The sequence below is a fragment of the Lepisosteus platostomus genome, chromosome 6 (assembly GCF_059453375.1).
Source record: "Lepisosteus platostomus isolate fLepPlt1 chromosome 6, fLepPlt1.hap1, whole genome shotgun sequence".
NCBI lineage: Eukaryota > Metazoa > Chordata > Actinopteri > Semionotiformes > Lepisosteidae > Lepisosteus > Lepisosteus platostomus.
The window spans coordinates 18,891,320-18,910,006 of NC_142616.1; the positions used below are offsets into that span (position 1 = coordinate 18,891,320).

Below are 18,687 nucleotides of genomic sequence, written 5' to 3' on the forward strand. Positions count from 1 at the left end.
TCAGTAGTTCTTTTTATTCGACAAATAAGGAAAATATTTAAAACATGCACTGGGCATAATAGATGCATACATCATATTGTGTGGTATCAGAACAGTGTCCCTTAAGTTTATGACTGTAAATTAAAATGCCTATATTACTATTAATGACATATGAACTAATTGGATGAAATTGTGCTACGCTCTGTATGCTAATTTACTTAATTTCATTAGCCCGTAAAGAATTTTCAAGGGAAAGCAAATATACCAAGTAGAGTAAATCATTGTACTATCAAAAGACTTCATCCTACAACACAGCCCCAGAGTTTTCTATTTCTGTTGCCTGGGTGTACTGTAACTGTTCAGAATGTTGTCATTTTCTTTTACCATTATAGAAAATCTGGAGTTTCATATTGTCATTTTTTACTTGACTGCAGTCTTCCTATTAATGTCACAGTGCAATTAGAATTTAAATATTTTGTCAAAGATTTTAAAAAGTGATAAACTGCTATTTTGTCACAGCACGGTGTAACTTTATCACTGTAATACTGGGCAGCCTCAGTTATCCAGGCAGACACAATCTGGCAAAACACAGACTAAGGTAATTCTAATAATTCCAACACTATGTACAGTATGCTCCTAACCCAAATTGGACACTAGCATTCAACATTAGAGATATGCTGAAATAATTTAGTATTTTACAATATTGAGAATGGAAGAGGAGTTAATAAGCTTGACAGCACCAGTACATGGTACAGTGCTTAGGAAGGGTGTGTGAGCCCCAATATATTTATGGGAATTACAGTTTCTTACTATGATACCCTTGTGTATTTGAAACCAGTCTTCTTAAATAACAAACAGGGTTCATATTGATGAATTCATTTTTTTGAGACACAGTGGTGAATGAAGTAGAAAAAAATCCATATGTAAGAATTGGTGTATGTGATAAAATAATAATAAATAAGCAAACCCTTAGTTTGCTTAATACATCTAAATGGGGGTGATTGAGTGCATAGATAATTGGGTAACAAATAAACGAGGACTGAATTTGGGGAGCCCTGTCCCATTATCTTTGAGTTTGGTCTTCAAATTACAGAACCATGTCATGTCACGAGCAAGAGATTTCGGAGGAAAGTCGATGCTAATCAGTCTGGTAACAAAACCATTTCTGAATGTCTGGGGCTCCATCCATACACTGTCAGACACTCTGCAAAATATTCAAGAATACACTGTCTCTACCCAGGACTAGTCATCCTGACAGAATCTCCCAGGACCAGCTTGGAAGATTATCCAGGAAGTCAAAAAGACATGAGCAACTTTCAGTGTTGAGGAATGTCAGCATTCATTCCTGAAACAAACCAAACTCAAATATCACGATAAAAATGACTTCTAAAAGTTGAATTTCTGTAAGAAATAACGGGCCCAAAATTCCTGAAAGCTGATGCAAGAATCTGTTAAACAGTTACAGGGAACGTCTAGTTGAAGTCATTGCTGCTCAAGGAGGTGGTGGCACCAGTCCCTGAATCTAAACTTTCACTGACTTATTCATGCGAGGATATTTACATTGGGATAATTTTGTTAATTAAAATGTATAAATAATATGCCTTACATCTTTGTGTTCTATGTCACATTTGGTAACTGTCATCTAAATTCTTTATTGTTCTAAAATATATGAAAATACGGGCCAACCTAGGGGGTTCACAGACATTTTCTAGGCACAGCACATGAGCACACCGACACGGACGGAACACGCATTTCATGGATGAATCTGACCAAGTTTTCTTATTGTGAAGTATATACTGTATTTGGCGGTAATTAAAAAATTATTAAAGAAGAATAATGAGAAATAAAGTCTTAGAACACAAATACATCAATTTTAATTTGAGAAAATACAAAATGAAACCATGTACAATTTATGTACAAACTTTTTGTACAAGACAATATATTTATCACTGGATATCATATATGACAGAGTCAGGTAGATCATCGCAGCACCATCAGTTTCTCCCATTATCCTTTCGCTTAAACCAAACAAAATAAATGATACGGTTATGTTACAGTTCCTTTTCCTGTAATGAACATGAGTCACGGAATTCTTTGTATTGTGTAAAATCAAGAACTGTTTTACCAAGAGGGCCGAGTGTAATGTGGTTTGCATTGGATTTTGTTTTAGACTAAAATTGCCACAGAGGTGCAATATCAGTTTGCTTAAGACTTTTACTGTATTTACCCCCCAAAGGTTTTATGTGTTCAAAATCTACCAGCCTGTCCATCCATATATCAAAGGACAGTGTTGTTTGCAATGATGTTAATACAGCAAGAAGCCTCACAGTGTGCAAAACGGAAGCAGTGCACAGAACCAAGGCCTGTAGAGTAGATTGTGAAAGATGTGTTTATTTTTTGTTGATAAAATTAGTGGAAGGACATAAGTTCAGAGTGTAGCTCTTCAAACAATGACTTGTGAATATTTTACAGAAAAAAAATGTGCAGGTGAATGTTGATGATAAAATAAAAACATATAATAAAATTGAGAACTTGATTGTAACATTATTCATGAAGAGAATGTCACATGCGAGTGTGGTAATTTGCCATGAAGCATCTAATCGTGTTATTTAATTTTTGCTGTCTAAAAATTGTTAAAGCTTTTAAAGCCTCATATCCGAAGGTCAAGTCCCTTAGCAGAAATGAGAACCAGCCATTTTTCCTCATACAATATCCAATCTGGAAACCGAAAATAAACTTGTATTAAACACTGTTGAACGGTAAACATTTTTTCAGCAGGACCACTAAATCTCTCATGAAGCCACTTTTTGCTATAGTGGGTCTTCTTTGATCTTCCCTTGGCCTCAAACACTGCCTGGCACAGAATTGGCATAGAGGCAGTTCAGGCTTGGATGTTCTCTATGCCAGTTTTATGATGCCATAATGCCTTTGCTCTGTTGAGGGTGCATGTTCTGGAATTCTAGATGAAGCACTCTTCATGGCAGCTGTCACCATCCTGAGGTAAGTCAGGGGCAACTTGTGTGAATGTTGGGAGAAAATGGCCTATTCCATTTCTCCAGAGGGGTTGTACTGTGTGAAGACTCAACACTTTCAAGAAACATTGCTGAGGTAAACACATTTCCCCAGCCAATGTCCCATGGCAAATATGTTAACATAGGAAATTATTGCAAAAAGAAAATAAAACCTCCCTTACCACTTGTGTGAAACGGATGTGTCTGGCTGGTCACATGTCGCCAACATGACGTCTGTGCATGTGCACACTGATGACTTTCAGCCACACTGGGAGACTTGCATCAGAAAATCAAATGAGCCAGATCATATTCGTTTTAAACGGAGCAAACCCTTTGTTAGGGTGTCACTGAAAATTGTGTACGTGACTAACTATAAAAGAAATAAAAAACACGTAATTGTTTTCTTTATTTTTTTCAGACGTTCCAGTTGGAATGTTGCTATTTTTGTTATATTATTACCTTTTTAAAATTGCTAAAATTAGAGAGATTCTAAATCTCAGGATCCTTCTTAAAATTAATAAAAACAAGTGAAACTGTTCTAAACATCACGATATGTGAATATTATGTCACTTTGAAATGAATAATAGACCAAATGGAATGTAAACAGTGAAGTACTTAGCTGTACAAAACTAGTTACCCTTTTAATGTCATTCTCTGTATTGGCCTGTTTTGTCATAACATTAGCCACGAAATGAAAATATTTCTCTTTGATGCTTTCTACCGAATTTCATTACAGGAAAAGGATTACAAGTAAAAATTAAGTCAACTAAAAGTATATTACTTGTAAATGAAAAGCTTTGCTTCCAATGATTGTTTTTTTTCAGACATAAAGTGGGAAACAGTTTTTAAATTGTTGACTCTTTTCAGGCTAGCAAGTATATTATCAACAATCCAATTATACATACATTATATTCACATTTTTATATAACTCTACTTGCTACAAAATGTAACAACAATGTAATCACAATTCAAAAATTCACTCCAGAACAAAGCCTATGTGGTTACAGTATTGAAATAGTCATACCGCATCCAGTAGACAGACATTAAAGCTGAGATAGTTTTGCTTAAAAATTGTGATCCAGAATGGACAGATTTTACACAGCGTATTAACCTGCTATGTATTTTCCTTTATCCAATGATGGAAAGATTGCAATAAATTTCTTAATGATTTTTTAACTGCTTCTGACCCTGGGGTACTCTAATGGTTTCTCTGTGGCAGGATCTGCTTCTTCTTTGTGGAGCAATATATATGTATATGCAAATGGTAATGTTTAAGTGTGTTCTTCCTTTAATGAGACCTAATTTAGGTCAAATATCCATAATGAAATAATTGAATTCTACTCTTGTAACAAAAAAAGAGTAGTTGCAGACATCTTAAATCATTTTTGTTTCATCTGCATGCACACGTCATGATTTTGTCTGGGTTACATCATTTTAAACTTGGTGTCATATTACTGTATACTTAATCAAATATGTAATCTCATTCATATATATATATTTGAATTTTTACTTGCCAATAAAGAATATTTTTGCAGAATATAAAAGCAGCCCATGTTAGCTTAAGCAGCACTCAAAACCAAATCGTACTGTATAGTTCTTTGAATTGCAACTACTTAACAGATTGTAGGATGCATCTACCGAGATATCTATATTTCTTTTTTGCAGTAGATTGTTAAATATTTAGATAGCTTAGGGGGGAAAAAGGATCTTGAGGTCAAATCTGTCTGTCATGGTGAAACTGCATCCATCTGATTATTGGAATTGGTACAGAGAAGCATTAAAAACTCAACAGACGAGAACTGGATCCAGTGGCAATTGCTGCATTCTGAATGCCTCTCCGTCTATTTAGTTTTATGTGTGGTTTTAGTATAACTTCTTTTGGTAGCCTGTAAGTTTAAGAGATCTTATGAAAACATTAAAAAAAAATACAAAATTGAAATCTGTGGTGATATGGATATAAAATAAGGACAGACATGTAAAAACTTTCCAAACAATTCCTAACGTTTGTATTCGGATGAACATCTGAACACTTCAACCGTATACCGCATTCTTGACATCAGGACTCTGCTACCGAGAGGGTGACCTGCATGAATTGTATTAACCTGGGAAAGCATATGTGGCAAAACACCAGATTCTAGCAAAATAATCTGCACCTTGCATTCCCTGGTACTTATCATGACAATTTGTTCTAGTTCTCCAAATATGGTTGTACTGTTCCTGGAATAGCTAGCAGGCAGGTACATTTGCCCATGTAGGCTATGGCATCATAATTGGTCATGAAGAACATCCAAGTGCTAACTGCCTCCATGCCAACACTGTACCAAGCAGTGGTTATGGCCAAGGAAAGACCCATAGATGCCCACTGAAAGCAATACGTGGCACATTTATTTGTATCCCTTGGAAACAGCAGTCTCTTAAAGATTTCTGGCATTCTTTAGTATGGCGTTTTTTCATTCTCATCTCTTTTGACATTTAATTGCATCATATGCTCCATGTTTACTTAATGGCTGCTTCTCATTTTTACAGTTCTCTTCTTAAGATTTAAATTTTAGTTTGAACAGTTCAACCATATTGGGTATTTAGCTAGAAAATTGTTTCCCACAGCCAGTGTTTATTAGATCCTATATTGCCAGTCTAGACCTAGATAGACCTGTTGTCTGTCTGGATTGTCCTGCATGCCTGGGTGAGAGCTAAAACTATAAAGAGGAAAACTCTTTATTTCCAAGGAGACTGAACTGCAGATGAGCTTGAGGCTCTCATGTCAAAGTAGTGAAATGCATTGGTGTCCTGCACACTGGAGGGGTTAGGGTTGTACGAAAATGTTTTCCAAACCCACACACAACTGAGATGGAAATATACAGGGTGTGGTACTACACTTGAATCGCCAATACAAAGGACATTTGTGCATGGACCAGATGTGGAGTCCTACCTTGACAAGAAGCCACATGTTGACTGAAGGAGAATTCAAATCTATACTGCATATAGTGCAGTTCACACCCAGGCATTGAGAGGACAGGTCTGGTATTGATCGCTTCTCTCTAGCTGTGATTCAATCAATAGATTGACATTTCTAATCAAAAATTGTTACCAATTTATGTTTATTTTTGCACATCTGGGAATGCATGTATACAGATTATTATACCAGGGGTTGGCAGTATATGCCAATCAGATTATATGCAGTCCTCTAGTTTACTACCTTACCAATAAAGCACAACTATATAATCCTTACTCTGGGTCTCCCCTACCCTCTAGTGAGGAGATGCTGACTCTTTCACCAGGACTTCACTGTTTCAGGGCACATCTGCTTGTTTGTATTTAGTTAAAAAAATGATTTTATTTAGTGCAAATAGTCAAAAGAAGTAGAAATGGGATTTGCAATATTAAACAAAAAAGCATTTAATTAACATGTAAATTGTGGCATTCTTTGGAAACTCTCATTGTTATTCTTGCTTTAGTGACCCTCATTCTCCAACAAATAGGGAAACATGGAGTCTGGCCACATGAAAGGTGTACTATTGCAAAACATTAGTGGAAGTAAATTTCATTTTTTCTGTGTACTAATGACAAAAATAAATTTAAAAGTGCTAGGGGCTGTACAATGCTTATTTGATTGTCTTTATATATATTTATATTTTATATATATATATTTATAAATAAAACATTGTCCAAAAGCATGGAAGTAACATTAAAGGTTTACAGATAAGAGGGTCCCCTCTAGTTTCTGGTCAACTGTTAACTCCTCAATCCTTGGTCAGATGTACAACAAATAAGGTAGGAACAATGCTGCATCTCATCACTACCATCTTTCCAAGAGAATGTCCCAGCTTTCCACCTCAGCATTCATCTTCAACTTCTCTGATTGGTGGAATCAGGCTGCTTGTAGATTTATATTGATTAACTTGATTGACCATGTGCGTGCTCATGGGCTTGATTTGAATGTTCCTCGGATAGGCATTTTCAGGTTCATCTGTAAACCATTTCTTTTCTGTGAAACAGTAAAGTGATACAACAAAAAGACAGGGAGGGAAAACATGTGCGTCAGTCTTGAATACTTTCATACTGACCTATATTTGAAATGCAACGTTTCTAGTTTTGTGCCTTCCGAAATGGTTCTAGGATCAACAGGTGTGTCGTGTACTTTATGTGCAAACTTCATAATTTGTTGTGTTTTCAGTTTGTGTTGTTACCAAGGAATAGGTTAATAACGTACTTAAAATTTTAAAAGAGAACTATTCCTATTTTCTTAAAGTGATTTGTTTAAAAGAGTACAATTTAGCATGGAAAAAAGTAAGAAATAACATGACACTTAAATATAAGATCCAAACACTTTGTGTACTTAATGTTATAGACCACAGAGAATCCAAGAATAGATACCATTGAGTAAAAATATTGCTTAGGGCCGTTTCCTTGTGGAAGATTTCATATATATGTTTTTTTGCCCCCAAAGCAAGGAATTTACAAGCATTTGGGATTAGTAGCTTATTCAGTTAGAAATATCAGCTATGGCTTATTGTCCGTCTCAAAATTATCATTTTATTTGTTTGTCTTGAGCATGCGAGGCAGACTGGTGCGCACCCTCGGTGTGCCAGACAGGCTGTGTGAGCAGAGTCTATTGTCGCAGTGGGGTAGCTGTGCATTCACAGCGATGCCCCCACTGGACCTAGGTGTCTGCCACGTGCTCCTGCTTCCAGGCAGTGGTATTGGAACCTACATGTTCCCTTTTCCACACGCCTCCGCCTTGGTCTGGAGATGACTGCGTGGAACTAAGTTTTCAATGTGAAATATATATATATACTGTATAATTTTTTCTTTTGCAGAAAAAACATTTTGCACTATTTTGTGTATGATCAGGTTCTTGGATTTTATAAAAAAAACTTTTCGAAGTAGAAATCTGTTTCTTTGGAATGCATTTGAGAAATCTGTTAACTAGCTAAATTAAGAGCTGTATGTATTTTACAACAGTACTCTAAACTCTCAAAATTCCACTTTAACACAAACGCGTGCAATCACACAACACACTTCACACACTGCAATCGTCTTTAGTTTAAAAAAAAGCATGAAAGGAAATGAAAAGCTGAGAATGTACGGACGGCTAAAAATGTTAAATTTAAGGATCACTAATGATTTTTTGTAAAAAAAGGGGGGGAGTAGAGAAAGAAGCCATGAGTTCTAGAGGAAGAATTATACCCAGCAGTCAACCGCATGCAGCGCCAGGGTGGGTTGAGACAGGACTTAACTGACTGGGCAACAGCAGCAGCCACTTTGCTTTCGTTTAGAAAGCAAAAAAATAAATAAAAATAAACTAAGGCATGATTTGTTTTTAAATCCGTCTCCCTTCTCATAACTTTACAATTCTACACAAGGACAAAGTTATGACTGAAACCCATGGCAGTTGCTATATCATGCAGAATCATTAACTTTCATACCTTGGCCCATTCTATTCATCCTTGTTGCACTTTAGAAAAAGAAGTAATCCTAGTAAGTTTTACAGTATTTGAAAACAGGTTACATATCTGAAACACATTCACTGGCATGACCATTTCCCTTGCTGCACTCCTTATCTGAATGTGTCTGCGGTAACAATGCATCTGTTTCTACAATTATTCCTGAGGCTTGTGAAACAGTGGTTGAAATCTCTAGGTGGTGCCTCCATACAGAATTGAGAAGTCAAGTACTTTTAATATGAATAACTTTTTCTAAACCTGTACTGCAGTTTTAAAACAATTTGGGAAATAGATTTACATGCCATACCTGACTTGAACACACATAAGTAGCACTGATTTCTATCATAAATTGAATGCTAAATACCTCTTTTTCTTGTAAAAATTAATATTTATGAAAAAAGATGTTTAATGTAGGCCGAAGTACAATTATGCTCACTGAAAGCAAATGTTTTGAATGTCGTCACCTTATATGCTACAAAGTTATTTAAAATGTGAATATTTTGATCAGATTTCAAGTGGAAAGAAAAAGGTTCATAACTGAGCCATCATTAGGTTCAGAGTGCTAAGATTCAGTTCAGATAACAGCATTGCAATCAATCCAATGGAGAGATGTTCCAGTGATGCTAGTCACAGGCTGGCTGGTATTTTTGAGCACTGTGGCTCCTGTCACTATGCCTTAACTGGAATGAGCAATACTGACTTAAATAACTGAACACCTCTATCTTCAGCCCCCCTTCATCTACAGGAACAGAATGAACTTGATATTTCATTAAATAAAACTGAATTAAGAACTGTTCAGTAAAACAGATCGAAGGAACTGAAAGCAGTTCACTTCTAAGGAATGTCAGGTTGGTCTAAGTCACATGCCTTGGATTTTTAGACATTTGAAGTGTAATTTTCATATTGGTAGTTTGGAAGTTTTAACTGTTGAATTCCAGAAAAATTAGCTGACCCCCAAGCATGTTATATATCATTAAAAAGGTCATAAAAATTAATTCTTTGCAAGTTTTTTCATTGTTTGTTAAGCAAAGGTATTCATGGCCTCTAAATCTCTATTACAAAATCTGATGTCTTTATAAACTACCAATTAGGAATTTTTCAGTGTGTACATGTATTTATATTATATATTTACTGGCAATCGCAGTTATGGAGACACAAGCAAATTTTACTGTAGTGTGACAAAGGATGAACTTAATATAATATAAACTCACAAAGAAAATGGAGTGATTACATCAAATGAAGATGCAAAGCAAATTATCATTAGTTTCTCATTACACAATATCTTGTCGTCAGCTGAGGCTATTTTTGCCATTCTGTCACATAAGATCACTTAACTTTCCTCAGTCTGACCACTCAGTTCTAACTAACATCAGGAGTATATTCATGCTGACTGCAGCCTTCATTTCTCACTCTGCTCTACCCCATGACTGCAGATGAGTAATTGTTTCATTACATGTATACCTTTTTTCTATTGTACTTTCTATTGTACCATTAAAGCAGATGGCCTTCATTTTAAGTTTTTTTTTTTTTTTTTTTTACCATGGGCCCTGCACCACATGCTGATTGTTTCAGTGCTTTTGGCATGCTGTGTCCTGTGGAAATTGAGAAGTTTTATCATTATTTTTTTTCACGTGATCTAAAAGGCTACTCTCAGTTGTTCTTGACCAAACATTACAAGCCCCTGCTGAACAGTGTTTGGGCTTTGGTTTTTGAATTGCAACCATATGGTTTTTGAAAGGGCATTGTAGAGACAAAAGAAGTCACAGCACAGATAGTTTGGAAGTTATTCCTGAAAAGCCCTCTGGAGAGCTGAGCATGGAGCCCCTCCTTCCATCAGCTCTAGATCTCAGACACTTCCAGGTGCTTTTTATACTTCAGCTGTAGATTGAATAGCCTTCCTCATCAGAATGAATATCTTTCACTATTCCAGTTGGAGCAACAATGTCCACCCCCCACTCCCGTCTCAACTGTGCTGCGGAACGTGGCTGCAGTGGCAGAGTCATCCACTGCCCAAAATGGCGCTGTGCATGCTCGGAGCTCGTGAGTGTCCGGGAGAGCTGCTCTCGTCACAAAAACAAACAGTCCTTGTTCAAATAAAGTCCTGTTACTGTGCAAGGTCCACACCAGGTGTACTCCTTGCTTTCACAATGGTACATTGAAATTACGTCTTTTGAGAGCTAACACACAAATGTTGCCTTTCGTTTTCTTTGCTAGATACCATTTGTATCTGTTGATTGTGGTCTCCAGACCATTATACCAAAAATAACCTCCTTTCTTGCTGTATCTTTGACAGAAGGTATCTCTGGTCAAGGTAATTATAACTATAAGGTAACTAAACATTAAACTTGGAAAGGAAATTAACATGTCCTCTGAACTTTTTCAGAGCAAAACCACATGGTCAGTTCCAGGTTTCACAGTATTATCTGAACTAATTTCATGATTTTCTGAAAGCTGACTTTAACCTTCTGAATGAGAGTGACATTACAGTGATTGAACTAAAGCACCAGTAAAACATATTTGCAATTGCATCTTAGCTCAAAATAGTATCTTCACTAAAGTTTAGTTAGTGAAATTCTGTCTTTTGAGATTTACAGGTGTCCCCATAATTGTGACTACCAGTATACTGTATAAGTATATAAGCACAATAATACAACATAGCTTATCCATATTGTACAATAGCTGTTAAAGATGAAATAGTAATGTTTCTGTAGAGAGTTTATTTGAAAATGGGTTTTTGGTCATGTCAGGAAAAATGCGGTGCAGGTCTTAGCAACCATGTCAAATCCATGCTAACACTAGGCTGTAATCATAATTCTGATTATGCTACAAATTTCCATAAAAGTATATTCATATATATATAATTTATATATACATATATGCAATAAGAAATATAAACAGATCAAGCAAACACACCTTTCATGCTCAGCATTTTGCAAGTCGTAAGAATAAAACAATGTGTTTAGTGTGATATGAGTATACTTTTATTGTAATCCTTTTGCACTGTGGTTTAAAACCCATAGCATTGCACATTGTTTCCAGGTAAATGCAACTTTTATATCAAATAAAATTGCAGTTAACCTTGTAAATACTGAAATTATTTGCAGCAGTATATAGGAAATAAAATAGAAATAAAAGAATGGAATAAGGTTTGCTTTTACAAACATGTACACATACAGTACCAATAAGGCCCCTTAAAGGAAACCATTCATACTGTGACAGATCACCCAAACAAGTATGTCAGAATTTTATTCTTGAGAGAGAGCAGTAAACATCAGTTTACTGACTTTTGGGTATTTTCTGAGCTGTGGCAAAATTTCTGACATTTGCCAAATACAAAATATATTTACAAACAGTTAAAGAAATCTTAAAAAGTCAAATAATTTCAGTATGTTCAAAGGTAATACATTCATATAAAATGCGATTTATGGGTGCATGCTTGTAAAAGATGATGATTAAATGTGTTTGTAGCCTGAGGACTACATTTTACGCCATTGTTGTCTGTCACACAGCATGTTGTCTATATTATTATTATTCAAATTAAGATAAATATGCTATTCCACTTTTGCTAGGCCTTAGAATTTAAATGCAAGGAGATCAATTTCGTACCGTATAAGGGATGACAATGTGTTCATTAAAAGCTGAAGTCAAATACCGCACAAAGTTTTGTAAAAAAATCACTCTTGGAAAAGAAATATTTTCCATTTCCTTGCACATAATCAGCATCTCATCCCAAACAGAGGGATGTGGGAGCTGAGCCTGTTCTTGGATAAGGGGGTTTAGGAGATCCTGCAGAGTACTGGTGCTTCACCTTGCAGTATGCATGAAAAATACACTCGACATGATTCAGGCAAGAAGATGTCGATGTGTAGCTCATTCCCTCTAGTGCTTTCTATTCAATATGAGAAGACAGCGTCCTGATTCTGTGTCAAACAGCAGTAAAGACTCTGTACCATAGTCCTGCGTGAAAATGTGAGTTCAAGACCCTGCCTTTTCTTCCCTCTGTTCACTGGTAGTTTACCTGACATGAACCTAAACTCACCTCACATATTCCTGGAATAGCTGAACTGTTTAAGGTGTTTCTGGTCCTCAAATTATACTCAATATATTACTATCCTAAAATATGCTCCAGCCAGCCTCATGAACCTGTATGACAACCATCTGTGCAGGAGTTTTAGCTCTTGTCACACTGAAGCCTCCTTATGAATTGTACAGTATTCAGAGATGCTTGCCTACAGTATTCAATTGAACACCGACATTCCCAAAGAGATTGGAACTCTTCACCACTTGTACACTTATTCTCTGTTTCCTGACATTGCCATCTGTTTTTCAGGTAGAGGATTACATTTCTGGACACATCTAATGATTCAACAAGCTGTCTCAGAGCCATTACTCTTCATCAGAACTCCAGAACGGTCACAAAAGCAAGGAGGCCATTCAACCCATCAAAGGCTTGGGGTCTATCTCTCCATTACCCACACCCAGTACTGCGTGCACAAGGAACAAACTCCCAAGTATTCATTCTCCTTGAAAACCCACCCTCAGAACTGGACTGCTTGGAGCAGCCAGTGAAACCCAAGTGAACACGGGCAGAACATGCACGCTCCACCCAGAAGGCACCCCAAGCTGGAATCGAACCCAGGGACCTGGTACCATGAAACAGTAGTATTTACTAATATACCACTGTTATGCCCAATTCAAGCACAGATCATTTCTAATCCGCTTTCAATCTGCCTTCAAGCACATACCAAATAACACATCCCAAGCTACCAAGCCACATGCACAGCATGGGGACATGTCTGCATGAATGAAGAAGCGGAGTTCCAGTTTGGCCTCTTAGCAAAAGCTGAGTAGCATAATGCCACTAGTGTTACCGTTGCAGTTACACTATACAAGTAATCTCAAAGATTTATGGCAAACTGTTGCTTAAAAGAAGAAAAATCTTCTTTCTGATTTTCTAAGAAAAATCAGGTATACAGTATGTAGATTATTGGGAGTACCAAAATTAGGTTTTCTAAAACACAAAAGTGAAATGAAAGTTACTGTAATTCAACATGAATCTGGAAATCTGTCAGGAATAACATCTTAATGATTTGTCAACAATAGAAGTAAAAAAATAATTAAAGGCATATCTTTCATTTTAGTACTAAATGTTATGCATCATGTTCACACTTTTCTTTGAAAAGTAGTGTAATTGATCAAAAGTGCCTGGCGTTTACAAGTCATTATTGTCATGTAAAAGATACACAAGTATCTTGTGGTCAGGCTCATGGTGATTAACAGAAATATGACAGACACTCTTCAGACAAGTTATGTAAAATAATTAATAACAATTTTAAGACTTATTTACTTGTCTTGGATATGGTCTCTAGAACACTGGCACTACCTGTTAAATGTATTTAGCTTTTATTTTTAGATAAAAAAATAACTCTGTTTTGATATAACTAAATTTCTCTGGTATTATTCTAATAAAATTGAAAACAAAGGCATTCTTACAAGCACTGAAACATTACTGACATGTAACTGGTTCAGACAAATATGTAGTCGGTATGTGCGCTTAAGTACGAACAATTTATACTGACATGATTTTTCATAAACTGTGGTTATTGTGACTGCAAAATGAAACACTATAAGCTAAGTAAATCCAATATATAACTGCAAATGCTTCTTTAACAAACACCATAACTATGCCGAATAACATCTGGTCTAACCAGATGTGAAAAAACCTTCACACCCCATAACTTGATTGCTCCGAACAGATGTGCAGGTAAAAATTTCGCATTACAGATTATACAGAAGGAAAGCTCTTTGTGAGTACAGAGTGCTGAATCCTTACTCTTTTTTTCCCATGCAGTTGCTATCATTTGACCTATCAATATGGTTGCTGTTGTGCTGAAAGGATGATGATGTTGATGACGATGATGATGGCAGTGGAGAGGCTCCATGTGATGTTCCGATCGGAATGATGATAACATGCAAACAGCCATGAAAAAACCCACAAACGAAGTACCAGAACACACACAGCATGAATTTCTTGTAACGAAGCAATCCAAAGGACAACAGGAGTCACAAAAAGTGTCACACACACAGAGGGACACATGTCAAAGTCTTTACTCGTGCACATACTTCTGCCTCTCCCGCGAGTCCCTGGCCTTGCTGCGGTTCTGCCTGTTGGTGGCAGGGATTGAGTGAACGGAGGAGCTCTTCTTGCTGGAAGAGTGCGAGGAATGGGAGGAGTGGGACAAGCTGGTCCGGGACTGGCCCGCGTTGTGGTCGAACTGCATCAGACAGAAGATGAGATCCGTGGGGACCAGCTCGAACTCGTATGGGGGGTTTGTGATAACATATCTGCAAGGAGACCAGAAAACAGGACACGTTAGGATTTACTCAGTTCCCTGGTAAGGTGGCAAAGGGTCTTTTCTATAACACAGCTGTTACTCTCTACATCCTGATCATGGCAGTTTAGAGCTTTGTGAGCCTACATTTTATCAGCTGCATTATTCCCCTATTCGTACTTCACAAATAGGGGAGTAGAGGTTATAAAGCTATTAGCTGACACTGAATGTCAGTGAAAAATGGAGTAAGCTCTTTTCTCTTTGCTTAAGACATTTAATATTTATGATATGGGAAAAATAGAAAAAGCTATGATGTACAAAGTGGGGAACCATGTTCTTTTAACAAAACTGTCCATTAGAATGTGTTTTATATAATTTGTGAGGTTTTCTTGCTTACAGTGGCAAATAAAAACAGGTACCACTACCGTTTTTAAGATTATAGTACTTAGAATATGAACTGGATAATGAAAGCAAAAAGAAAGCAGATTTGAAATTTTAGAATTTCAGTAAAATTCTCAGATTTTAACTAGAAAAGACATCTTACTCAGTGTAAGACATCAGTGAGACCTGGTTCTTTACTAATGAACAGCAAGAAATATAAAAGGATCATAGATTAGAAAACTGGGAAGATTTTTTAAACAGTGTGGAGAATCAAAATATTGAGTATCCGTGCAATTAACCAGTGAACAGCAGTCCTACTGCTTCTAATAATGAGCATGATACAAAATGTTACAATATTTCAATTCCTGAATCCCTCTCCTCGGATACATCATAAACTGCAAAGCAGTTCATTTGCATCTTTTGTGTGATGAAATTAATGTACAGGACATCCATTGTAGATACATCCTTACTGAAACTGGACATAGAGATTTACTTTAGATTTACTAACGATTTTTGTTGTAAATGTTTTTCAGAGCTACCAGTAGTGGCAAGAAAAAAAATACAATTTACCTAATGTAACATTTTGTCAAAAGTGTTTTAAGTTTAGTTTTGATTAAGCACATTATTTAGTACTACAGCAACTTTCACTTAACATGTTCAAAGTGTATATTTTTAAAATTTCAGTCTTAAATATGTAGTTTTCACTTGTGTCCTCTCGTTCATTCTGAATAAGTCAGCAAGGTGGAGTTTATTAATGCCCTTGAGGATTTCGAATACTTGAATGAAGTCCCCTCAAGGTCTTCGGTCTCAAAAGAATAAAGAGGTTCAGTTCCTTCAGCCTGTCAGTGTAGGTCATTTTCTAACTATACCTCTTATCTTGCTTCACTGTTCAGTCTGAAGACGTCTGCTAGGTTGACTCTGAATACACACTGTATTTCAGGTCCCTTTGTAATCTCTGTTCAAGACTAGAAAAAGTTCCTTCAGCCTGCCACTGTAGGACATTCCATTAAACCCCACACTGTACTCTAAAAGGTGGTTTGTGCCATCTGTAATTTAATAATTACTTTTCTTTGTGCATCCTGACTACTCTGTAGTATATGATTTCTTCTAATTTAGTTGTAATAATTTTTTTGTTAACCTCACATGTAGTAGAAGTCCAAGTTATTTGTGTATATTTACTTGGTTGAGTTTTGTCACTCTTCTTATAGATGGGCACATTAGCAATTCTCCACTCCCTGAGTTCTAACCCTGTCTTGAGCGAGTGCTGGAAGAGTTGTGTCCCTGGTTTGTGAAAAACATCTTGTTTGAATATAATTGGTAAGTTACCATCAGGCCCTGGGGTATTTTAATCTTGAGTGCTCCTAGTACCTGAACCACTTCTGCCTCACACTATTTAATACAGAATTTTGTCCTTGTGTAGCCAGAGGCATGTCGTTGACTTAGTGAGCATCAGTAAGAAATACTCCTTTAGAACATCAATCATGTCTAGGTTTGTCTAGGATGATATAGTTTACGTTACCATTACGTTTTAATGCTGTTTTAGGTCTGAAATAAGTGCTTATTGTTTTAGCATCCATTTCAATATTCCTTTTAAGATCTCTTTGCCTAACATCCTTTTTACTTGTGGTTGCAGTCCATTGTACCTCTTTTCTTTAACTGGATCCTGTTATTTCATCTAGTCCTGTCTTTCCTGATTGAGCTGTTGAACCATTTAAAATACCATGTTTTAGCTTTTGAATTACTCACTCTTGGGATTTATATGCCCTGTGCTTCAAGCAGAATCAAACTGTTACCATCCATTCTCATTCACTGAATTGCAAACAACAATCCTCCATCCTGCACCTAGGTTCCGATGGTCCTTATACTGAGGCTACAATTCCATCATGAAATCAAATTATTTATGAGGTCTGCAATGTCTTTGAAAATAAAAGCATTTGATTTAAGAGGAAAAACTAATTTTCATAATATCTGCTGTAGAAGTATGGCAAAACTACTATTCATTAGTCAAGCGTGAGGAGCGTGTCTGAAGGTAGTGAGAATGGAAGAGAGAGAAATACCCAAAGGGATCATTTCATGGAAGTGGAGTATTGATGTTTTGTACAGCATGTAATGTTCCTATAGACTGCTTGAAACAGCTGTTGTGAGAAACCAAAACTGGAAAACATGCTGAGCGAGTTACCAAAAAGTCCCAAAAATCATGTGTCATAGGTGCTGCTTTCTGTGCTGCAAACACTCCACTACAAGGCCTGGGCAACCCTGCTATGAAAATTCGAAAAGGTTCTTGAAAACCACTAAGACTGCAAACTGTGAGCCACACTGTAGTTCTGAGGCATGAAATTCCTTCCTGCAGATATCATATTCTGTCTCCGTTCAATAGTACCTCACAAGTCTCAAATCGCTATTCTGAACACTGTGCACATCGCATGTGCTGAACACCTTCTCAGCTAAGTGAGCGAGATGGGGAGAAAAGCATCTGCAAACATCAATAAACTTGTCTTTGCCATAGAACATGCATTCACTGCTTGCAAAATGCGGTTTTGTCAATCGTTACAGGAAAAGGGAGAAGTGCCTGCATTCTTCCTTCACCAGTAATCCCAGTGGAGCTGCCGTCCTCTTTCATTCCAGCCACCTGGCGGATTTAGTGGAATGTCTTGGGGAGGAATGTGATCGAAGCCGTAGTTCATCTTTAGAAGACGTGATCATTTTAAATAAACCCATCAGCTTATGAAATGCCAGGAATCAGATCAGGTGAGGTGGCAAATGACTTGCTTGATCTTTCCAACTCAAAGCCCTTTGTGAAAACTGCAATAAAACTGTAACCTACATGAGTGGCTCTGAATATCTTTGTCAACCTGCTACCAGTTTTTTTTTTTTTTTAAAGCCTGCTGTGTGTGTTTGATTCCAGTCAGGAAGAACATCTTGAACTTTCAGCGATAAGTGTATTTGAGTCTATTGGCATGCTTGATGGCAATATGTTGGCAAAAGTCAAGTTTCTGAAGTGCCCTGACATTGTGGAATTTTGATTCGGCTCTAAAGATTGCTTTCCAAATAAATTCCCATTAACAGGGCACAGTGCAAGAGATCGCTTTCACCTCACAGATGTTTTGTGAGATGGCAGATGCTCAATCAACAGTGACAGCCTGCTGATGTACAGTACAACCTGCCATTCCAGAATCACAGAATATTGTAACTAAGTAAATATATATTTTACATGGTGACAACAGGTGACGTGAAACCTTTTGCTCCGTTGTTATTAAAACTGAATTTACATTTACATTCCTGGGACTTGTCTGGGAATTCTTTATTGTCTGTGTCTTGACCATAAGTTTTACTAAAAATACCCATAACAAAATCAAAAGAAGGTAAAAAAGGTCATGAATGAGAGGAGATGGCCCTTTGGCCTTCGTTGCTATTAGCAATTGAAAGCATAGGTATTAGCTTTAATAACATGGCTGGGTAACTTGTGCCATACCCTCCAAAACACTTTGTATAATGAACAAAGTTCTCTGTTTTTAATGCTTTCCACATTTCAATTTTTTT

The 18,687-nt window shown here is 36.7% G+C and overlaps 1 protein-coding gene and 1 long non-coding RNA gene across 29 annotated transcripts in view; one reads left to right on the top strand and one right to left on the bottom strand.

The window, feature by feature from the left end:
- kcnma1a (potassium large conductance calcium-activated channel, subfamily M, alpha member 1a) overlaps nt 1-18,687 on the bottom strand; it is a 222,943-nt gene that overhangs the window by 12,209 nt on the left and 192,047 nt on the right. For 20 of the 28 annotated variants that reach the window (XM_088634581.1, XM_088634579.1, XM_088634580.1 and 17 more), the window contains 3 exons: nt 14,558-14,779; nt 8,417-8,445; nt 1,831-6,975 (listed from right to left, as the gene is read on the bottom strand). In XM_088634581.1, coding sequence (XP_088490707.1) covers nt 6,824-6,975; nt 8,417-8,445; nt 14,558-14,779 — 403 coding nt within the window. In that variant the 3' untranslated portion in view covers nt 1,831-6,823. Of the gene's footprint in view, nt 1-1,830; nt 6,976-8,416; nt 8,446-14,557; nt 14,780-18,687 lie in introns of those variants that run through there. The other 8 variants (XM_088634592.1, XM_088634608.1, XM_088634605.1 and 5 more) reach the window with 2 other exon arrangements.
- Nucleotides 14,764-17,972, top strand: LOC148661205 (uncharacterized). The gene is made up of 4 exons (XR_015939475.1): nt 14,764-14,829; nt 15,881-15,994; nt 16,356-16,464; nt 17,125-17,972. It is a non-coding gene; the product is annotated as an uncharacterized LOC148661205 (long non-coding RNA).